Below are 21,013 nucleotides of genomic sequence, written 5' to 3' on the forward strand. Positions count from 1 at the left end.
CAAGCCACCTACTTCAGAGGAGGGCGAGAAGGACATTACAACTCCAGTTCATGAGATGTATCCATTTCACAGACATTCTAAAGGTCAAGTTGGAGACCACTGTGAGTATAATACTGCAGTAGAAGCTGGTCTACTTCAATGGTGCCGTCAGCTTAAATGGCATTTTTTATGGCAAAGTTTTAGACAAAAAGGGCCTCAAAGTTGATGAATTTGTCAGCATGAGTTAGGAGCACAAATAGTAGTTAGTCCTTGAAGGATGCTTCAACTTTAGCATTTGCATTGCCAAAGCCCTATGGGTCTTGGAGGAAGGAGAATCAGCTTCAGGCAGTGCCCCCAGCAATGGTGCAGATGCCACGTCCTTCCGCAAGTCCTTTAACAGAATGGGTTAGGTTGCCAGGCATAGCAATGGAGACCTGGGGTGACTCAGCTTAGGGGCGAGAGGTGGGGGTGGGTGAAGGGGGCCACCAGGGGAGTCAACAGCAGCTAGGAACGAAGCAACAGATCTTCCCAGAGTCTCCCTGGTGCCAACAACTACAACAGAGGGAGACGGAATAATAGCCTTGAATAGCTGCAGCTACGGATGTGGATCCGAGATCGACATCTGCTTCCTGCAAGTGCAGCAGGGATTTATGCCTGAACACTTGGGATGGGAAGGGTACACAACCATACAAAGAGGCACACTGGTAATTTTTTGATAACCACCAATTCTAAAACCTTCAGGACTCAGTTGAAAGGTGGGAACACACAAAACTGGCGTCCACACAGATGGTGGCACCTTACAAAATTGAAGGTCATCACATCGAGGAGCGAAAAGGAGCCTTGCATATAGCCTCTTGATTCAGTGTGGTACCTGGCAGAAATTCCTACGGTCATCTATCTGCTGGAAGAAGAATCAATCAGACCATTTTGTTCAGAAGTTTATTGCCCAGTGCTTTTTTTTTTTTAAGGAAGTCACTCATAAAACGTGATGAAGGAAATGCCTATTCAAGGAAAAAGTACATTTGTAGAATATGGCAATCAACTGCAAATAAGAATATCGATTATGGAGCTGTAGCTGGCATCAACACACCAACAGACCACCACTTAATAAGGAACCAACATGCTGTGGTTAGAAGATGCAGCCAGAGAAAAGTTTTGTCAAGATACTCTTTACATCGACAAGCATTACAGTTCAGGTTAAAAGAAGCTGAAAGTTTGAATTTAGATTGCCAGCAGCTGCAGCGCAAGATTGACAACAAGACTTAAAGTACTTACTGGTTGTCAGAGGTAATCCATGAAGTACCCCTATTCAAAGACCCACAAAAACGATAATTGCATAGATGGGTGGGGTACCTATAATCCATCTAAAATGTCTGCAGGAGGAAAGGGTCTAATTCCAGAGCAGTAACCAAGGGGCCTATTATGATGGCGGCGGATCGACACAGCCAGACCGTCGCTAGCAATCTACACGCCATGACTGTATCGCGGCGGACGGAAAGATCGTCCAACGCTTTTCTGCCGGCAGGCAATCGTCACGATTGCCTGCCAGGCGGCACCGCCACCATATTATGATTAGTGCGATGTGCATGCCTTTCCATGGCGGAGACTTCGCCATGGAAAGGCATGCGGAGAATGACATTGGGGGCCCGCTGGGGACCTCCAGAGATGGGGTGGGTGGCTGCACTCGCCAAATTTGTAAAAGAGCGGAAAGAGCTTGGAGGAAGGAGTATAATCCTCTAGAGAAAATAACATTTAAAAATCTGACTAAATCTTACCACAAGTTGCTGTGGAAAGCAAAAAAATCTTATTTGGAACGGCGCATTGATGATTCAGGTAACTCCTGTAGGGAAATTTTTAAGATCGTCAAGGAATTTACTTCTCCATCCTTAGGCCCTCTTGTCCAATCACACTCTGAACCCTGGCTGATTGAATTGGCACATTACTTTGTAGATAAGATATCATCCATTCAAGCCTCTCTTGCGGCGTACTCTGAACATACTCAGGCTGATCCACCAGAGGCCATTGCCGCTTTACAATCTGCCCTAGCCCCCTCTCTTTGTGAATTCCCTCCGTTGAGTCTGGCCTCCTCCCTAGACCATCTTACAGGACTGAAGTCAGGCTCTCCGCTTGATCCCTGCCCTATTTCATGCCTCAATAAAATAGCCCCAGTCTTAAATGGTCTTATCAATTCCATTCTCAACTCCTCACTGTCTTCTGGTGTAGTCCCGCGGGCTTGGAAGTGTGCTCTCATTCTTCCACTTCTAAAAAAACCAGCCCTCGATCCCATCTTACATGCCAACTATAGGTCTATCTCGCTTCTTCCTGCTCTAGCGAAGGTGGCCGAAAAACATGTGCACAGATCAATCTCAAATTTTATCGAAGAGAACCATCTGTTGCACAGTACTCAATCCGGTTTTCGTGCTAACCATAGCACGGAGACCGCGTTGCTCGAAGTCACCGTCGCTATTAGAGAAGTGTTGGACGCGGGAGGTAAGGCCATGTTGGCTATGTTGGACCTGTCGGCGGCGTTCGACACCGTCCCCCATGATACCCTCCTAACACGACTCTGGGAATGTGGTCTCCGGGGGACGGTGTGGAACTGGCTGAAATCTTTTCTGGCCGGCCGTCGGCAAACGATCTGGGCGCCCCCACACTCCGCCGCTATGGCACCTCTGGAAGTAGGGGTCCCTCAGGGGTCTATTCTTAGCCCCCTGCTTTTCAACATCTTTTTGGCCCCCCTTGCAGAGGTGGCGGAGTCCCATGGCGCCCAGATCGTGTCCTACGCTGACGACACCCAGCTCTTGTTCACATGTAACAAGAATGAGGTGTTTGACGGGGCCCGCATCAGAGGCTGTTTAGAGGCAGTCTTTGGTTGGTTCCGGGGACACGGCCTAAAATGCAACTCCGATAAATCGGAGCTGCTTTTTTTTGGCTGTGCCACAGAACCAAATTGGAAAAGCTGGTGGCCGCCGGACTTGTTTCCGCCTGCAAATGCAAGTGTCAAAGCCAAAAATCTTGGAATCATTGTAGACAATGACTTAACTTTTGGGCCTCAAATATCTTGCCTTTCGGGGAAATGTTTCGGCATCCTCCGGATGCTCAGAAAATTTCTTCCCTTGATTTCAATCACTCATCGTAGGATCATTGTCCAAGCACTTGTAGGGTCCAGATTGGATTATGCAAATGGTCTCTACTTGGGCCTCCCTAAATATCTGGAAAGGAGACTTCAGGTAGTCCAAAATTCAGCTGCTCGGGCTATCTATGGGCTTCCTAGACGGGCTAGTGCCTCCAATTTGTTAAAAGAACTGCACTGGCTCCCTATAGCCAAGAGAGTCCTTTTCAAAAGTCTGACGTTGACTTACAAGGCGCTCCATGATACAGGCCCTTCCTATATTAGGAAACGTCTTGTCTTTTACAAACCTAACCGAATCTTACGGTCCGCCTCTTTGTTCAAAATGGTAGTCCCGACCGTTAAACGCGCCAGACAGAGTGGCCGTTCCTTCCATCACTTGGCTCCCCGTGTTTGGAATGAGCTCCCCCTTTCTCTGAGACAGATTTCCAACCTTATGTCCTTCAGAAAAGCCTTAAAAACTTGGCTCTTTACTAGTTAGGCCCTTGCCTCTCCTTAAGGTCTCTCAGTTATGTTGCCTTCCTCGAAGGATCTCTTCGCCAAAGCGCCGGGACACTCCTTTTGGAGTAGCTGCCGCGCTATAGAAGTATCGATTAACATAACATAACATAACATAACTGGGGGTTACCTATGGTACCCCCCCCCCTTCATTGCCATACACAAGGTGGCAGGCACAGCACAACATGCTCCCTTACCATTGCGGCAGGTGCTGTTTACAGCACCGCCAGCAGCAATGTTAATGGCAAGAATGCGCCCGACAATGTGGCGGGCGCATCCTAATTTGCCTTGTGGGACTGACGCACCTCTGGCGGTCTTTCCCATTTTCCGTAACAGTGGCAGGCCAACGAAGTCCGCCCGCCATCGTAATGGGGACCCAAGTGCAATATTGGTGAACCCAAAAAAGAAAGAAACAAATTCAAGACAATAATACATTATCGCAAGTACTAAATTTCTTTTCGTGCTCTTTTTATAGCTGGACCCTAATCAGCAGGTCATGGCAGAACTAGACCTTGTTTTAGTGACTGTATTCATACTGAAAAGGAATTCCAGCTTTAGTTTTATTCACAGCAACCATTCTGGCATGGGATAAACGTACATGGTGTAGGACATCTTAGCAGAGCTTCCTAGTATGGGCATTCCAGGTTCCGCAGGTGGTACATAGAGGAACAGAAAAGACCAATTGGCGAAGGGCACCAGAAATGAACACAAATGAATGAGGGTTGGGGTTCCTGAGTCAAGATTTCTTAGGTTCTTAGGAAGTTAAAGATTATTCTACAGAGCCAGGATGGTGAATGCGAGTCCTTCTACCTTTTGTTCAGTACTTAATTTTTCACTCTCCATTCTTGGATGGAAGATTTTTGTAACGTTGCAAGACTGTGTTCCATAGCACTGCAGTGCGTGCAGTCCAAGAGGGAATTGTTTTCGTTGAAGAAAGTCTTAAAGCCGTATAGAATTATCGGTTCCTGAAAAAATGGATACATAAAAAAAATGTCCTGGTGTACTTTCATCCACTTAAGTCTTCAACAAGACGTATACTGGGATTGAATGACTTGAACATTTGATCTTTTTATCACAGTTGAGGACTGTATTTTCCCAAGAAGAGATGTCCCAATCGTCTTTGGTGCATGTTTGGCCCAACGGATGCATGAAGACGAGTTGGCAGACTAGACATTTTACCTGGGACTGAATGTATTGCTAGAAGGCTGTGGAAGATCTTCTGTAATATTATTCATTCCATACAAAGATTATTGTCCGAGCCAAATTTACACCCATCTAAAATGAATTATGATGTTATCACTGTGGCAGTATAATAGGTTATATGGCAGTATAATAGGTTATATTAAGTGCCTTTCCTGCATTTGAAAAATCCTTCCTCTTGGTTTTTAGAAGTAACACAAACATATCTGAAGCACAATGGGTTTACTGCATCAGATTACTTAATATGTATTACATCATTTTTTATGCTCCCCCTTATATATTTTTGATATTGCCACACTCGCAGGAAAATTGTGGAGAAATAGGTTGCTTTTCATTTGCCAAGGACAAGCTCCCAAATAAGGGAGGCTCAAGGGACTTGCAATTTCGTGTCACATTTGATAAGCATTCGGAAAACAGGCATTTCTGCATGGATTCTCTGCCCATCAATATGAGTATGTGAAGTTTATTACCCACCGATAGTGTGAAGACCAATAAATCGCATACCTTTCTTTATTTGTCCACAGTGGTAAGTTTGTCTTTCATCATTTTTAGGTCTCGCCTGTCGATGCGCATGCGCATCGAGCTTGCGAGACTATGGGGGCTTATCCACTCTTTATCCAACTTGCAAGGAATCGTGGCGATTCCTTGCAGTGCACGAGAAATTGAAGCTCAATGCGCATGCGCAATGAGCTTCAAAGCGCGTGCACAAGCCCACAGCCGCCTGCATTGCCTGCTCTCTCTGTCACAGCCTCCCCCAGCTCCGCCTCCTCACTTTTTGATTGCACGGCCGTTAGGCCGTGCCTCCCCTACTCTACTCCCCCCTCCTTCTCCACTCCCCCTCACGAGTGTCACGACGCACCTCCGGATCAGCCCCCTCCCCATTTTCTCTGCCTGCCATGTCGCGTCGCATTTCTCCTCCCCCCTCCCCCCAGCCGCCTGCCTTGCCTACTCTCCCGCCCCCTCACTTCTTGATTGCACGGCCGCTAGGCCGTGCCTCCCCTACTCTCCTCCTCCTACTCTCCTCCCCCCTCCCCTTATCTGGCCTTCCCTCCGTCTGTTCCCTCTCCGCCCCCTCCCCTGCCCGCAGTCTGTTCGAGACAAGACGAGAATTGAATTCCCTCTCAATAGGTTATCTCCGGGTTTGGGTGCAGGGATACTGGCTGTCATTGGAGGTTCTGGCTCTCTGGTACCCCTGCATCTAAATCAGGGGGGGGGGGTAAAAATGAGGGCTTCAGTTGTACAGTCCTCAGTCACCGGCTCTCCACGTTCCCGGGAGGTGTTCCAGTTGCCAACTTCCTGTGACCTTGAGAGAATGTCCTCTGTGTACACTCTTTCCCCTAGATGTTTTAACCTGAATTCCTGCGTGTCACGTGAAAACGACCCGACGAGGGGGGCAGTATAACTATAACCACTCCTCCTCGATAAACACTGGGTTTTATAAGCTTCCTCTTCTCGACTCCCTCCAGGACCTTTCGCCAGGAGAGAGCGGACTATATAAACCTCAACATCATAGAGTGTGTTCTGAGATTTTGCAAGGAATGCAAATCTAGACAGCCGCGTCCGCAGTGCGCGCCCCGCTTGGCTGTGGTTTTGGGAAAGGATATGAATGTGACGTAGAGCGGATGTGTGGAGTACAGCCGCGTGCTTGAGGCAGTAAAAGTTTGTTTCGGAAGCAGAGGTGCATGTAAACGACTCTGACACCGAGTTTGGGAAGTACCACAGTTCCTGTTCTTAATAACACTCACCACACGTCACACGCGCACTCATGCCACTTGCTCCAGGCGGATAGACAGCACATACATTCACACCATAATATGACATATTAAATATATCTATTTCTGTATTTAGAATATTTGTGAAGTATAAATTCACGAAAGCCCTCAAGAACATGAGCGTAAGCTGTTTTAGCCCGATATTTTAAGAAACAGAGAAGGGAAATATGGGCTTAATAAAGGTGATTTTATCTCCATATACACAGCATTTGTGTTCATACTATTTTCTCACGTGCGCGCATGCGCAGATTTCTAATAAGTTACCCAGGTAACATAAACCTGCTACTTCCTCCTAGCTGGGATATTCTAAAGTTTCTTGGTTTGCTTTCGTCTATCTAGCTCATTCAGGCCCTACAATCTGGTGACGCAAGACTATAGAGATAAAGTGTTATGGAAACAAACAGCTATTTTGAGTGACCCTGAGAGTCACCTGGTTGAATTTGGTATTTTGGAAACATTAACAATGCTAACGGGCACACCGTATCTTCCCATTGCAGACATTCCTCGGGCGCCTATGGAAAACACTCATTTTAACAAGAAGAATTTTTTTGTAATTCTTTAGCATTGGCTGCAGGAAACAAAAATGCTAAAGATTTACAAAAAAAACCCATAAACAATTCTAAAAGCACTAACTCTAATGCTGCGAGACCTATTGCATTTCCAATGCTTGTTTATCTTTTCCAGGGAGCACATCAATTTACCGGGGTACACAGGCTATGAAGGTACAAGTCACAGGAATTTTTTTATTGATTTTCCTTCTAATCCACGCTGCCATACAAAACATCTAAATCAATAAAACAAGTTTGAAGTCACAGCCAAAGTCAGATGTCTTCTGGAACAAGACAAAAGTATTGAGTCCACCATATTCTAGGAGTAGCTGAAAAATCATAATGGCAATAATGTAAAGATTACTTAAAGTCGTACTGGATAATTGTACGATAGCTTCAGGGTTACTCTGAATAGTGGCTAGCACATGTTAATATAATTATAGAAGTTGAAAGTACAGCTGGGTATAGACCGTATTCAATGTAAGATTAACTCAGCATTCTCTTGTTCTGTTCCAAACTAGTTTAAGTCAGCTGCTATCAAGAGTGACTTTAGATTGACAATAGCCTTTAAAAAGTTAATTTATTAGAACACGACATGTCTTGGCTGTATACTTTTGGATCTCTTTTATGGATTGAAACGTAGAATAAAAGACAATATCAAGCAAATTTGCTTTGGAATTCTTTATATGGTGTATGTAGACTAGCAAACTGATTTAGTATGAATTGTGTGCCATCATGAAGATTTATCGTTCATCTATGCTTATTAGGTATCCTCACACTCAGGAGACTTAGGGGAGCACTACAATGGCCTGTCATTTGCTTTGAAAATGAGGAAGGAAGAACAATTAGGATATTCATGAAAATGTTGAAAAATGGTTTCCCCTAATCACAACATATTTTGTAAGGGGTGCAGAAGCTGTAAATATATGATTCCATAAGGCTCAGAGGGTCCATCGGTGTGTACAGAACATAATAATGCTTTTCTGATTATTTCCTTCTGGCAGGGCAGTAAAAACTGAAATCCTGCATATGTCTGGCAGCTCCACATTCAGCCTATCAAGAGGAGCACTCTACTGACCACCACTGATAACTACACAAGTTGTGCAGAAATCAAGCCTCAAGAACATTTTGAGGTAACCAGGTGAAACATATTGCCTGCAAACATTTCGGCCGATGTAATGATCATTCTTGGTGTAAAGTTATATAAAATATAAATGAATTAACTTCAACAACTGTGTCCTAGTTATCTCAGAAAAAGTCATACAACTATAGGCTGCCCTTGTCCTGAAACAACAACTTTATTTTTAAGTTAGTCGAGCCGTGGAGATCTGCTTCACACAGATAGATTCCTTATAGTAGGCATTTCCAATGTACTTTTAGGATTTGGGGATCCTTGTCTTATGCCCAGCATAGCTATCAGAATGAATTGTGAAAATGTGTTAATTCTAAACTGACTGTACTTAAAAGTATCATGCATGTATATCCTGACGATCTGGCATGCATCTGGCGATATTAGCCCTTCGCCTAAGACCCCTCCCTGCCTTTTGGTGTGTAGAATTTGAAAATAGAATGTTCCTGTGAATTGCCTATATCCTTTCTGGTTCACTAAACATTTGGTTATTCATTTAGCAAGCAAAAGAGAAAAGAAGAAAAAGCAAAGAGAAAAGTTTTCTTCTACTTAACTGAGTTGTCAAGCCACAAAAAAAAACATCAGGAGAAATAATTTGATAGCTGCTGGTGTAATGATAGGGACTTACAGCCACGAGAGTGCGACAGAGGATGGGGTTTAGATTTTTTCAAAATATTTTTCCACTGAACAGTAAATTTATCTTCTACACTGCTTTAAGCAAGAGAGACATTAGCAAAATAATGGTCCATTTGTGCAGAAGCAATTATGATTTTCACTGTGGGAAAATGTTATCTAAGTACTTGAAAAACAAGATGTTTATTTTGTTGTGGTACTCCTTGGGAAATCTTGAAAATGTAAAGTGTTTGTTTTCAGGTTTCTCATCTATGCGATACTATCCATGCATTTAGTCCCCGCTCTAGGTCATCTTGTCATTTATGGTTTTGGTCAATAAGAAGCACCTCTCTTCTTGTGAGATGTGAATGAGCCGGCCTGAAAGTCAACTCAATTTCAATGTTTCAATTGAGCAAATTACCAGCATTCAGTGGGATCACAAAAGGTGGTCAAGAGCGAGAACCTGGATCAGAACAGAAGTCGTACTACATTCATCAAGGAATTCTCCAGAAAAAAACAAAAAAACAAAAAATAAAATCTGCATTACACCTTGGCCAGATAATCACCATGAGGGAAAACGTCCCTCACGCCAATGGATTACCTACGCTGTACATAACTAGGAGACACTTTTCATGAAATAAATAGAGCAACGCAACTAGTAATTCTGCCACTATAGACCAATTTGCATTTATATTATATAATAGGAAAACCTATGTATGATAAATCCTTTTTATTGCTAGATTTAAGACATTTGCTTGGTCAGCTTCCTTGAATTTAGGTGTCCCTTAAGTAATGCATGACAGCATTGTTTTTTAAACTGTATCTTGTGAACCCCTGAGGGTCTGTTAAGCCTACTCAGGGGTCCGCGACTGCTTAAAAGAATTATATAGATGATAGAAAGGGGTCAAAACCAATGTGTAGCATGCTGCAGCATACACAGAATACATTTATTGGGCAAATAAACCCAGTTGTATCTCACTGACAACTTCCATGCAATGACTACTGTGGCCCCAGCTGGTTCTAGAAGTCCATTCAGACACAAATAATTAATCTAGTCGCAAGAAATCAGTGGTTCCTTCGGGCAATTAGCAATAGAATTTGATCATTTGGAAATTATGACAGTTAGACTGGAGGGGAATCACAAATGCTGATCAACGACAGATGCTATAAACCATAGCAGATACATTACAAACAAATAGGTGCATATTCATTCAATTATTATAGAACAGTGTCACAAAATGTTATAAAAATACAGTAGGGTGCTATCAAAGTGAGCAGTGTGGTGGTGCAGTGCTCAATAACTCAAATGTCTATAGAAGGGAAAAGTTCAAGCATGCAGAGAATAGAAGTGTGGCTTTCACACTTTGAAGTAACTAGAGGCAGGAATAAATCAAAAGAATGCTTCCTGGTTCCTAGGGATGTTGGGTTGTCCTGTTTTCTCTTACATTACCACTCAGTTTGACAGCAGTAGTGCTATAAGTGTTCTCTCCCAGTGGTGGCTTGCATAAGGCGTGCTGCGGGCGGGGGGTAGGGGTAGTAAACTCAGACATATGACGGAACAGAGGAAAGTAATTATGACGTTCCTCCGTTCAGTCGTATCTCCAAGTTAACTACCCTCCCACCCTGCCCATCCACGCCCTGCCGCCCCGCAGCATGCCCTATGCTTGCTGCCACTGTTCCCTCCCTTACCACAGATTAAACACTTTCCTTACCACAATGAAATTGGTCCATTTCTCCAAAGAACCCAACTTCAACTCCACACATCTGAGTTCCTTCCTCCTTCTGTCATCGTTGAACCGCTTGGCACACAAGCAACTACAGGATCCTCTGTCTGTAAACTGCAAAGCCAAGTCTTTGCAGTTCAGGCAAAATGTTATAGGAGGTTATGCTGATGTGACCATAGTAGTCAATTACACTTTGTCCCTAATCACTTGTCTCGCTCTGTGATTACTGAATTAAGAATCTGCCATTAAAGCGCCCACAACCACAAAAGTAGTTTCTCCTTTCCCTCGTGAGGAAATACACAGGACTTCAAGGTTTTCACATACTTTCATTAAAACCCTCACTCACATTATGGTTTGATACATTGTTTATGATGTCCCAGAATCTATCATCTTCACACAGCAATCATAGTCCTTAACTTTATCAATAAGAGAAAACGTTTCTTAAAATCTACCATGCTGACCATCACAAATGATTTATCATACGCTTGTTTCTCTAGACCCATAACTACCTTGTCAATTGCTATTTTATTTGTGGAGTTTTATATAGCGCGAACAAGACAAATTCTGGTATCAGAGCGCTGTACAGAGTAAAATAGCATTGAATGTACAAGGAGTAATATAAACAGTTACAGGGTGATAACTGAGTGCTATACAATGGAAAATAAGATATAGTAGCACAAATAATACAACGAGACACAGGGTGATATCATGAAGCAAGACTAGCTAGGCTATGTACTGTAGAATACCAATATTTTGTGTTGAAGTGAAGATCGTCAGGAGGAAAAATTGGAAGAGTTATAAAAATAACGAATGAGAATCAGACAAAATAAAAGAAACTGCCGGGAAGCAAATGGATTCAAGGTGGTACAGTAAACCGCATCAGAGAGGAAGGAGACTATTCAGTGGTATAATTTGTACTTTTTTGAATAGGGTAATTGAAGGTTTGGTCCTGGTCTCCAGTGGAAGAGGGCTCCAAATTTTTGGGGCAATGCCTGATAATGTTCGCTTGTAAGTTTTCTTATTGTTGATTTTTTCTTTCAGCAGTAGAGAGCTTGTGCTGCGAGAAGGTATGTTCCCACCAGATGCAGGGCTCGACAAATCCACTCGCCTGCTCGCATTTGCGAGGGAGAATAGATGAGGACGAGCTATTTTTAGGTCCTACTCGCCCTTTCTGGCGAGTAGGAAATCAAACTCACTTTTGTCTTCCGTCTTTAAAAACAGAGCAAAAGTGACAAGATAATACGATTTAAAGGCATTTTTATTGCTCACAAAGAAAATGAGCACTAAACATGCCTTTAAATCTTGTTATCTTGTCACTTTTGCTCCGTTTTCAGAGACGGAGGTCAAGTGGGTTGGAGTCAGGTCGAGGGGATTTTCCATGGTACTAGACCTGCAGGACTAGTACCATTTTTCGGATTTGTCGAGCCCTGAGATGGAACCAGTTTCTGGGCCAGGTAGCGAGGAGTATTGTGGTGAATTGCTTTGTGTGTCATGCAGGTGATTTTTTGATGGATTCTAGCCTTAAAATGTAGCTAGTTCAGTGAATGAAGGACATGGGTGAAATGATCATTTTTGTGTGTGCCTGAGATGAGCAGAGCAGTCTCATTCAGGGAAGTCCTCAGAGGTGCTAGTTTTATTTTTGGTAGGGCCACGAGGGTAGCATTTCCATAGTCATGTTTGGAGGTCACATGTGCTTGTACCGCTATTTTGAGATTTGGAATGGGTAGGAAGAGCTTTAGTTTCCTCAATGCATTGAGTTGGTAATTGGCCCCTCTAGTGGCGGTGCTTATGTGGTTCTGAAGAGGCAATTTTCATGTAAAGTTGCATATCATCACCATACATATGGTAGGAGATGTTAGAGAGTTTGAGGATTTCAGTCAGGGGGTCCATGTACACGTTAAACAGGTGTGGCGGAAAGTGTAGAATCTCAGGGTACGCCAATCGTGACTGGCATCTGGTCGGATAGGGTGTGATTGTTTAGGACTCTGAGACCTGTTTTGTAGGAATGAGAATCATTTAAGACAATACCAGAAAGACCCATCCTGTGTTGTAAGAGGTTCAAGAGAATCTCGTGTTTGACCGTGTCAAACGCTGCTGATAGGTCAAGTAGCAAAAAAAAACAGGATTTGTTTTGGATCGAGTAAGCGTAAAGTATCGCCAACAATGTGGACCAGGGCAGTTTCAGTACTGTGACCCGGTCTGAAACCAGATTGGCAGTGGTCGAGGAATTGATCCTTGACCCTGTTTTCAGGCCAGGTCTCTCCCCCCAACGCGGTAGCACACCCTGCTCTCGCCGTGCCCCTGTGCCCTGCTGCTGCTGGTTCGATCCCTGGTGGCCCAGTGGTGGGTCTCCTTCCCTATCGTTTTTTAAAATTTCACTCTGCCTTTTTCTGCTTTCCCATTTTCCAGCTTGCTTTTGCCCACTGTTTTTCTGTAATTGTACTCTGTTTCTGTAATTGTACTCTGTATTGCTGCTGCCTGTGCCGTCTTTCTCCCCCGCGTTTGCCCCACGTTCTTTCCCGCCGCCGCGTCCCCTGCAGTCCCGCCCTCCGATTCGACCCCGATCCCCCCCTCCCAGCTGCTCCTCCCTCCCTCGACCCCTTATAATGCAGGCCGCTGCGCGCTAAGGGAGCGACCCTTGACCCTGTTTTCAGGCCAGGTCTGTCCCCACAACGCGATAGCACACCCTGCTCTCGCCGTGCCCCTGAGCCCTGCTGCTGCTGGTTCAATCCCTGGTGGCCCAGTGGTGGGTCTCCTTCCCTATCGTTTTTAAAAATTTCACTCTGCCTTTTTCTGCTTTCCCATTTTCCTGCTTGCTTTTGCCCACTGTTTTTTCTGTAATTGTACTCTGTATTGCTGCTGCCTGTGCCGTCTTTCTCCCCGCGTTTGCCCCACGTTCTTTCCCGCCGCTGCGTCCCCTGCGGCCCTGCCCCCCGAGACCCGATTCGTCCCCGCTCCCCCCTCCCAGCTGCTCCTCCCTCCCTCGACCCCTTATAATGTAGGCCGCTGCGCGCTAAGGAAGCGACCCTTGACCCTGTTTTCAGGCCAGGTCACTCCCCCCAACGCGGTAGCACACCCTGCTCTCGTCGTGCCCTTGAGCCCGGCTGCTGCTGGTTCGATCCCTTGTGGCCCAGGGGTGGGTCTCCTTCCCTATCGTTTTTTAAAATTTCACTCTGTCTTTTTCTGCTTTCCCATTTTCCTGCTTGCTTTTGCCCACTGTTTTTCTGTAATTGTACTCTGTATTGCTGCTGCCTGTGCCGTCTTTCTCCCCCGCGTTTGCCCCACTTTCTTTCCCGCCGTTGCGTCCCCGCCCCCTGAGCTCCGATTCGTCCCCGCTCCCCCCTCCCAGCTGCTCCTCCCTCCCTCGACCCCTTATAATGCAGGCCGCTGCGCGCTAAGGGAGCGACCCTTGACCCTGTTTTCAGGCCAGGTCGCTCCCCCCAACGCGGTAGCACACCCTGCTCTCGCCGTGCCCCTGAGCCCTGCTGCTGGTTCGATCCCTGGTGGCCCAGTGGTGGGTCTCCTTCCCTATCGTTTTTAAAAATTTCACTCTGCCTTTTTCTGCTTTCCCATTTTCCTGCTTGCTTTTGCCCACTGTTTTTCTGTAATTGTACTCTGTTTCTGTAATTGTACTCTGTATCTGTAATTGTACTCTGTATTGCTGCTGCCTGTGCCGTCTTTCTCCCTCGTGTTTTCCCCACGTTCTTTCCCGCTGCTGTGTCCCCTGCGGCCCCACCCCCCGAGCCCCGATTAGTCCCCGCTCCCTCCTCCCAGCTGCTCCTCCCTCCCTGGACCCCTTATAATGCAGGCCGCTGTGCGCTAAGGAAGCGACCCATGACCCTGTTTTCAGGCCAGGTCACTCCCCCAACGCTGTAGCACACCCTGCTCTCGCCGTGCCCTTGAGCCCTGCTGCTGCTGTTTCGATCCCTTGTGGCCCAGTGGTGGGTCTCCTTCCCTATCGTTTTTTTAAATTTCACTCTGCCTTTTTCTGCTTTCCTATTTTCCTGCTTGCTTTTGCCCACTGTTTTTCTGTAATTGTACTCTGTTTCTGTAATTGTACTCTGTATTGCTGCTGCCTGTGCCGTCTTTCGCCCCCGCGTTTGCCCCACGTTCTTTCCCGCCGTTGCGTCCCCGCCCCCTGAGCTCCGATTCGTCCCCGCTCCCCCCTACCAGCCGCTCCTCCCTCCCTCGACTCCTTATAATGCAGGCCGCTGCGCGATAAGGGAGCGACCCATGACCCTGTTTTCAGGCCAGGTCGCTCCCCCCAACGCGGTAGCACACCCTGCTCTAGCCGTGCCCCTGAGCCCTGCTGCTGGTTCGATCCCTGGTGGCCCAGTGGTGGGTCTCCTTCCCTATCGTTTTTAAAAATTTCACTCTGCCTTTTTCTGCTTTCCCATTTTCCTGCTTGCTTTTGCCCACTGTTTTTCTGTAATTGTACTCTGTTTCTGTAATTGTACTCTGTATCTGTAATTGTACTCTGTATTGCTGCTGCCTGTGCCGTCTTTCTCCCTCGCATTTGCCCCACGTTCTTTCCAGCTGCTGTGTCCCCTGCGGCCCCACCCCCCCGAGCCCCGATTCGTCCCTGCTTCCCCCTCCCAGCTGCTCCTCCCTCCCTCGACCCCTTATAATGCAGGCCGCTGGCGACCGCGCCTAAGGCAAGTCTGTCCGCGCCTGGACCGCACCCAGCTCTAGACCCCCTGGCCGCCGCCAGAGCCATGCAACCAGTCTGAGATACGACACCGCCACCCTCCACGCACTCAACATCGGCCGATCATCCATCTGCTACAGAGCCACCCCAAAACGCACCCACGGACCCTTCTCCTGCCGAGCATGTAACTTCTCCTGCCTCCGCACTGCCAGCCCTCCCCCCGGACCATGCAAAAACAACCACCTCAAGTGCATCCTACTCAACACCTGCTCCGTCCACAAACACACCATCGAACTCTGGGACCTCCTTGACACTACCACACCAGACGTCGCCTTCCTCACGGAAACCTGGATGAACGCCTCCTCAGCCCCCGACATCGCCATATCCATCCCGGACGGCTACAAGATCATTCGGAAGGACCGCACCAACCAAACCGGAGGAGAAATCGCCATCATCCACAGGAACTCGATCAGCGTCACAACCAACACCGAGGACGCCCTCCCCTCCGCCGAACATCTACACTTCCAGATCCACACCGACCCCAAGACCACCCTCAGAGGAACCCTTGTCTACAGACCCCCTGGACCACGCACACAATTCAGCGAAGCCATCGCCGATTTCATCAGCCCGCATGCCATCACCTCTGCAGACTATATCCTCCTGGGGGACCTCAACTTCCAACTGGAGAACAACAACGACAAGACCACCACCTGCCTACTTGAAAACCTCGCCAACCTCGGACTCAAGCAACTGGTGAACACCCCCACCCACCTCGACGGTCACACGCTGGACCCCATCTTCTCCCCTAGCAACAACGTCACGGTCAGCCACACCACCAGCCTACAATGGACCGACCACAGCTGCGTCCACTCACGTTTCAGAAGACCACATCCCACCACCGCCCGCAACAGATCCCCCGCAGATGCTGGAGCAAAGTCACCGCCGACCAACTGACCACATCACTAAGTCAGAACCCACCAAACGACACAACTGACGCCAACGCCCGCGCACGCAACCTCACACAGTGGATCAGGGACTGCGCCGACGCCCTCGCACCACTGAAGAACCCCTCCGAACAAACATCAGAGAACCTCACAGCCCTCAAGAACGCCACCCTCAAACACCACCAGCTGATCCGCACCACCAAAAGGACTGCTTTCAAAGAACCCCTAGACAACGCGCACAACAGCAATGAGCTCTTCAGCATCGTGAAAGAGCTCTCCAACCCCAGCGCCAACTCCAACGACATCACACCCACGCAAGACCTCTGCGACTCCCTTGCCACCTACTTCCACCGCAAGATCGCCGACATCCACGACAGCTTCGACGCCCAGACCCTGTCACCAGCCACTGAGCCAACGCCCCTCACCGTCACCCTCAGCACCTGGACCCCGCCAGCATCGAGGACACCACCCACATCATGAACACAATTTACTCCGGCTCACCAACAGACCCCTGCCCCCACCACATATTTAACAAAGCAGACGCCGCCATCGCATCCCACCTCCGGAACGTCATAAACATCTCCCTCTTGTCCGCCACCTTCCCGGAGAGCTGGAAGCATGCGGAGATCAACGCCCTACTGAAGAAACCCACAGCGGACCCACAGGATCTCAAGAACTTCCGGCCTATCTCTCTTCTTCCCTTCCCAGCAAAGGTCATTGAGAAGACCATCAACAAACAGCTGACCACTTTCCTCGAGGCTAATGGCTGCCTCGACCCGTCCCAGTCCGGTTTCCGAGCCAACCACAGCACCGAGACCGCCCTCATTGCAGCCACCGACGACATCAGGACCATGCTTGACAACAGTGAAATTGTCGCCCTCATCCTCCTCGACCTCTCTGCCGCCTTCGACACCGTCTGCCACCGAACTCTAAGATCCTGCCTCCACAACGCAGGGATCCAAGGAAAGGCCTTGGACTGGATCACCTCATTCCTCTCAGACAGGACCCAGAGAGTCTGCCTCCCTCCCTTCCGGTCCACGGCAACCACAATCATTTGCGGCGTACCCCAAGGCTCCTCGCTCAGCACGACCCTCTTCAACATCTACATGAGCCCCCTCGCCTCCGTCGTACGCAAACACAACCTCAACATCATCACCTATCACACCCTGCTGATCCTTTCCTCACCAAAGACCCAGCCACCGCCAGAATCAACCTCCAGGAAGGAATGAGAGACGTCGCTGAATGGATGAAAGGCAGCCGCCTAAAGCTGAACTCAGACAAGATGGAGGTCCTCATCCTGGGACCATCGCAATCCGCCTTCCGGCCTATCTCTCTTCTTCCCTTCCCAGCAAAGGTCATTGAGAAAACCATCAACAAACAGCTGACCACTTTCCTCGAGGCTAATGGCTGCCTCGACCCGTCCCAGTCCGGTTTCCGAGCCAACCACAGCACCGAGACCGCCCTCATTGCAGCCACCGACGACATCAGGACCATGCTTGACAACAGTGAAATTGTCGCCCTCATCCTCCTCGACCTCTCTGCCGCCTTCGACACCGTCTGCCACCGAACTCTAAGATCCTGCCTCCACAACGCAGGGATCCAAGGAAAGGCCTTGGACTGGATCACCTCATTCCTCTCAGACAGGACCCAGAGAGTCTGCCTCCCTCCCTTCCGGTCCACGGCAACCACAATCATTTGCGGCGTACCCCAAGGCTCCTCGCTCAGCACGACCCTCTTCAACATCTACATGAGCCCCCTCGCCTCCGTCGTACGCAAACACAACCTTAACATCATCACCTATCACACCCTGCTGATCCTTTCCTCACCAAAGACCCAGCCACCGCCAGAATCAACCTCCAGGAAGGAATGAGAGACGTCGCTGAATGGATGAAAGGCAGCCGCCTAAAGCTGAACTCAGACAAGATGGAGGTCCTCATCCTGGGACCATCGCAATCCGCCTTGAACGACTCCTGGTGGCCCACTGTGCTGGGCTCCCCACCGACACCCACGGACCATGCACGCAACCTGGGATTCGTCTTGGACTCCTCGCTCACCATGACCAGACAAGTAAACGCCATCTCGTCCTCATGCTTCAACACCCTGCGCATGCTCCGAAAGATCTTCAGATGGATCCCCACCGAAACTAGAAGGACGGTCACCCAGGCGCTCGTCACCAGCCGCTTGGACTACGGAAACGCCCTATACGCAGGAAACACAGCAAAACTTCAGAAAAGACTCCAGCGCATACAAAACGCATCTGCACGCCTCATCCTGGACATCCCCCGACTCAGCCGCATAACCACTCACCTGAGAGACCTGCACTGGCTCCCCGTCAACAAAAGAATCACGTTCAGGCTCCTTACCCACGCACACAAAGCACTGCACAACTCCGGACCCGAATACCTCAACAGACGACTCACACTCCACACTCCAACCCGCCAGCTCCGCTCCGCCACCCTCGCCACCATCCCATGGATCTGCAGAACCACTACCGAGGAAGATCGTTCTCCTACCTGCCTGCCAAGACATGGAACTCCCTCCCCGCCCACCTACGTCTGACCCAGGACCACATCACCTTCAGGAGACACCGCAAGACCTGGCTGTTCGAACAGTAGCAGCATCGCCCCCTCGCCCCCCCAGCGCCTTGAGACCCTCACGGGTGAGTAGCGCACTCTACAAATGTCTTGATTGATTGATATTGATCAATGTGATTGCAGAGTTGCTGATGAACCCTTTTTCCAAAAGCTTATCTAAAGTAGGGATACTAGATATGAGGCAGTAGTTGTTGAGATCAGCATCTGGCTTTTTTAAAGATAGGAGTGATTTGGCCACTTTTTAGACTCCTTATTGGAGCTATTCCATCCATAGTCCCCATTCTAGACCAGAACACCCTACATCCAATTCCGCTTCCTCTTCTTCTCTTCCACGCCCCTTTAGGAACTGCATACCTGTGTTCTTGCCATATCTATTAGGGGCCTGTAGGCTGGACCTACCAAGCCCCTGTCTCTCTTTGGGCAAATCACGTAACCTACATGTTCCAAACAAAAACATAATAATAAAAATAGCAGTATATGTCATTGTATAATGTAACTGGTGCTCATGTAAGGCACTCCAGTACCTTCAGGTCGAGTTCGCGCTATATAAAACCACACAAAAAATAACCTATCATCTCACACACATCTATGTGCTGCGTCCCATAGCACAATAACCACACCTCAATAGTCAACACCCACTAGATGGAAACACTTTCCCAACGCATCAAGAAACAAAGCCAACGCCCTTCCAGCCACACACCCTACACTGGTAGCTTGCTGCCCACAGGTGACGGAGGCAAGCGCTTCTGTGCACCACATAAGGGTAATACACGCTATATAACTGCTGCACTACAGGTGGCCCCATACCATTTTCTGCAAAGTCTGAAATCTTAAGTTAACGACACTGAACATTCTGTACAGACATTAGTAACACTTGGCGATGTTGCGGCACACACAATGTCACGGGTGGGCAATAGTGGCAGCGACCAGCGTAGCTCTTTCAATGTTCATGTCCACTCCCTCCTGTAAACTCACCTGCGTGCCAGACTCTGCCTGGCGAAAGTCATGGCTCATCCTGGGAGATAAAGGCAGTGACACCGCCGACCCACCAGCTATACTTCACTCCCCCATTGTAAACAGTAAGTTTTGAGGGATCACGTGACGACTGCGTCTGGTTGGCTCGTATACCGGCTTATCATTGGACGTTAATTTACACGCGTTTGGTCTGTGCGTTTCACTGGCCTTTCGAAACAAAAGTGTTTTAAGTTTGCCACTTTCCACCTGTGTGTCACAGCGGGAACACATTGAATCTCCGGAACACCGAACTGAGCCTATTCGTTTCTTCTACACATTCAAAACCAAGACCCGGGACAGGTCACCAACACAGAAATAGGACAACATGTTCACAGTGGCCATAGACACTGAAAAGAGACGACAACAACAGCTCTCTTCAACCTAGAATGACTCATACCACGCACAAGGTATAACTATAATACAGGCAAATGTAAGAAAGACTCGATTTCTTGATTCGTTAGTGGTGGGGTCTTATTCTCATTTTCAGCAAATTTCAGAGCTCTTACATTATCCAGCGCCAGGGGCGGAGTGCTCTCTTCATTGTTTTCCTTTACATGCTTGTGTTTGTAGTTTTGTTACACAATGGTTACTAGTGATGAGCAAGGCAGCAAACTTACATGCAGAGCCTGGGATTCAAGAGCCGGATCCCAAGCGAGGCATCAAAATATTTGGTCTTGTGCAAAAACACAATAACCACATATTTTCTTCAATAGTTGGAGATGTTCCAATGTAGTGTATTACAGTATATCACTGCAAAGAGTGACATTTACTAAAGTGACAGCTTGTAAATATTAGCTTAGAAACATTCATGCAAGCCCACCCACAGCATGATGATGATAACATGAGAGAACCAAGAGACAAGTTAAGTTCCCATCACATATAGCTAATGTTGTTATACATTGAGCAACATTATTCTCTATAATACACCAAACAAGAGAGGTTTTCATGTAGGGCACATACTGAATAAAATTGCGTGAAAGTTCTCTTACATTTGCTGATCAAGTAAAATGAGCACATCAAAGAGATCTGATTAAGATTACACCGTTTGCTCAAGGACCTGGGTGGGCATCACTAGTGGCTCTTGCAGTAAAGTAAAGTAAAGTCCACATTTGTAAAGCGCACAATCACCCGTAAGGGTCTCTAGGCGCTGGGGGGCCGTCGGGAAGATTAAGCGAGCTATTGCCCAGAGTCACATGGTGCTGGGCTGACCTGCCGCCGCAG

General features: G+C 47.7%; 1 protein-coding gene across 1 annotated transcript in view; it reads right to left on the reverse strand.

Annotated features, from left to right (window-relative positions):
• Positions 1 to 20,073, reverse strand: part of XRCC2 (X-ray repair cross complementing 2) — a 115,547-nt gene extending 95,474 nt beyond the window's left edge. Inside the window, exon 1 of the mRNA XM_078663240.1 lies at positions 19,754 to 20,073. Coding sequence (XP_078519366.1) covers positions 19,754 to 19,792 — 39 coding nt within the window. The 5' untranslated portion in view covers positions 19,793 to 20,073. The remainder of the gene's footprint in view (positions 1 to 19,753) is intronic.
• Between the last annotated feature and the right edge of the window lie 940 nt (positions 20,074 to 21,013).

Source organism: Lissotriton helveticus, chromosome 10, assembly GCF_964261635.1.
Source record: "Lissotriton helveticus chromosome 10, aLisHel1.1, whole genome shotgun sequence".
Taxonomy (NCBI): Eukaryota; Metazoa; Chordata; class Amphibia; order Caudata; family Salamandridae; genus Lissotriton; species Lissotriton helveticus.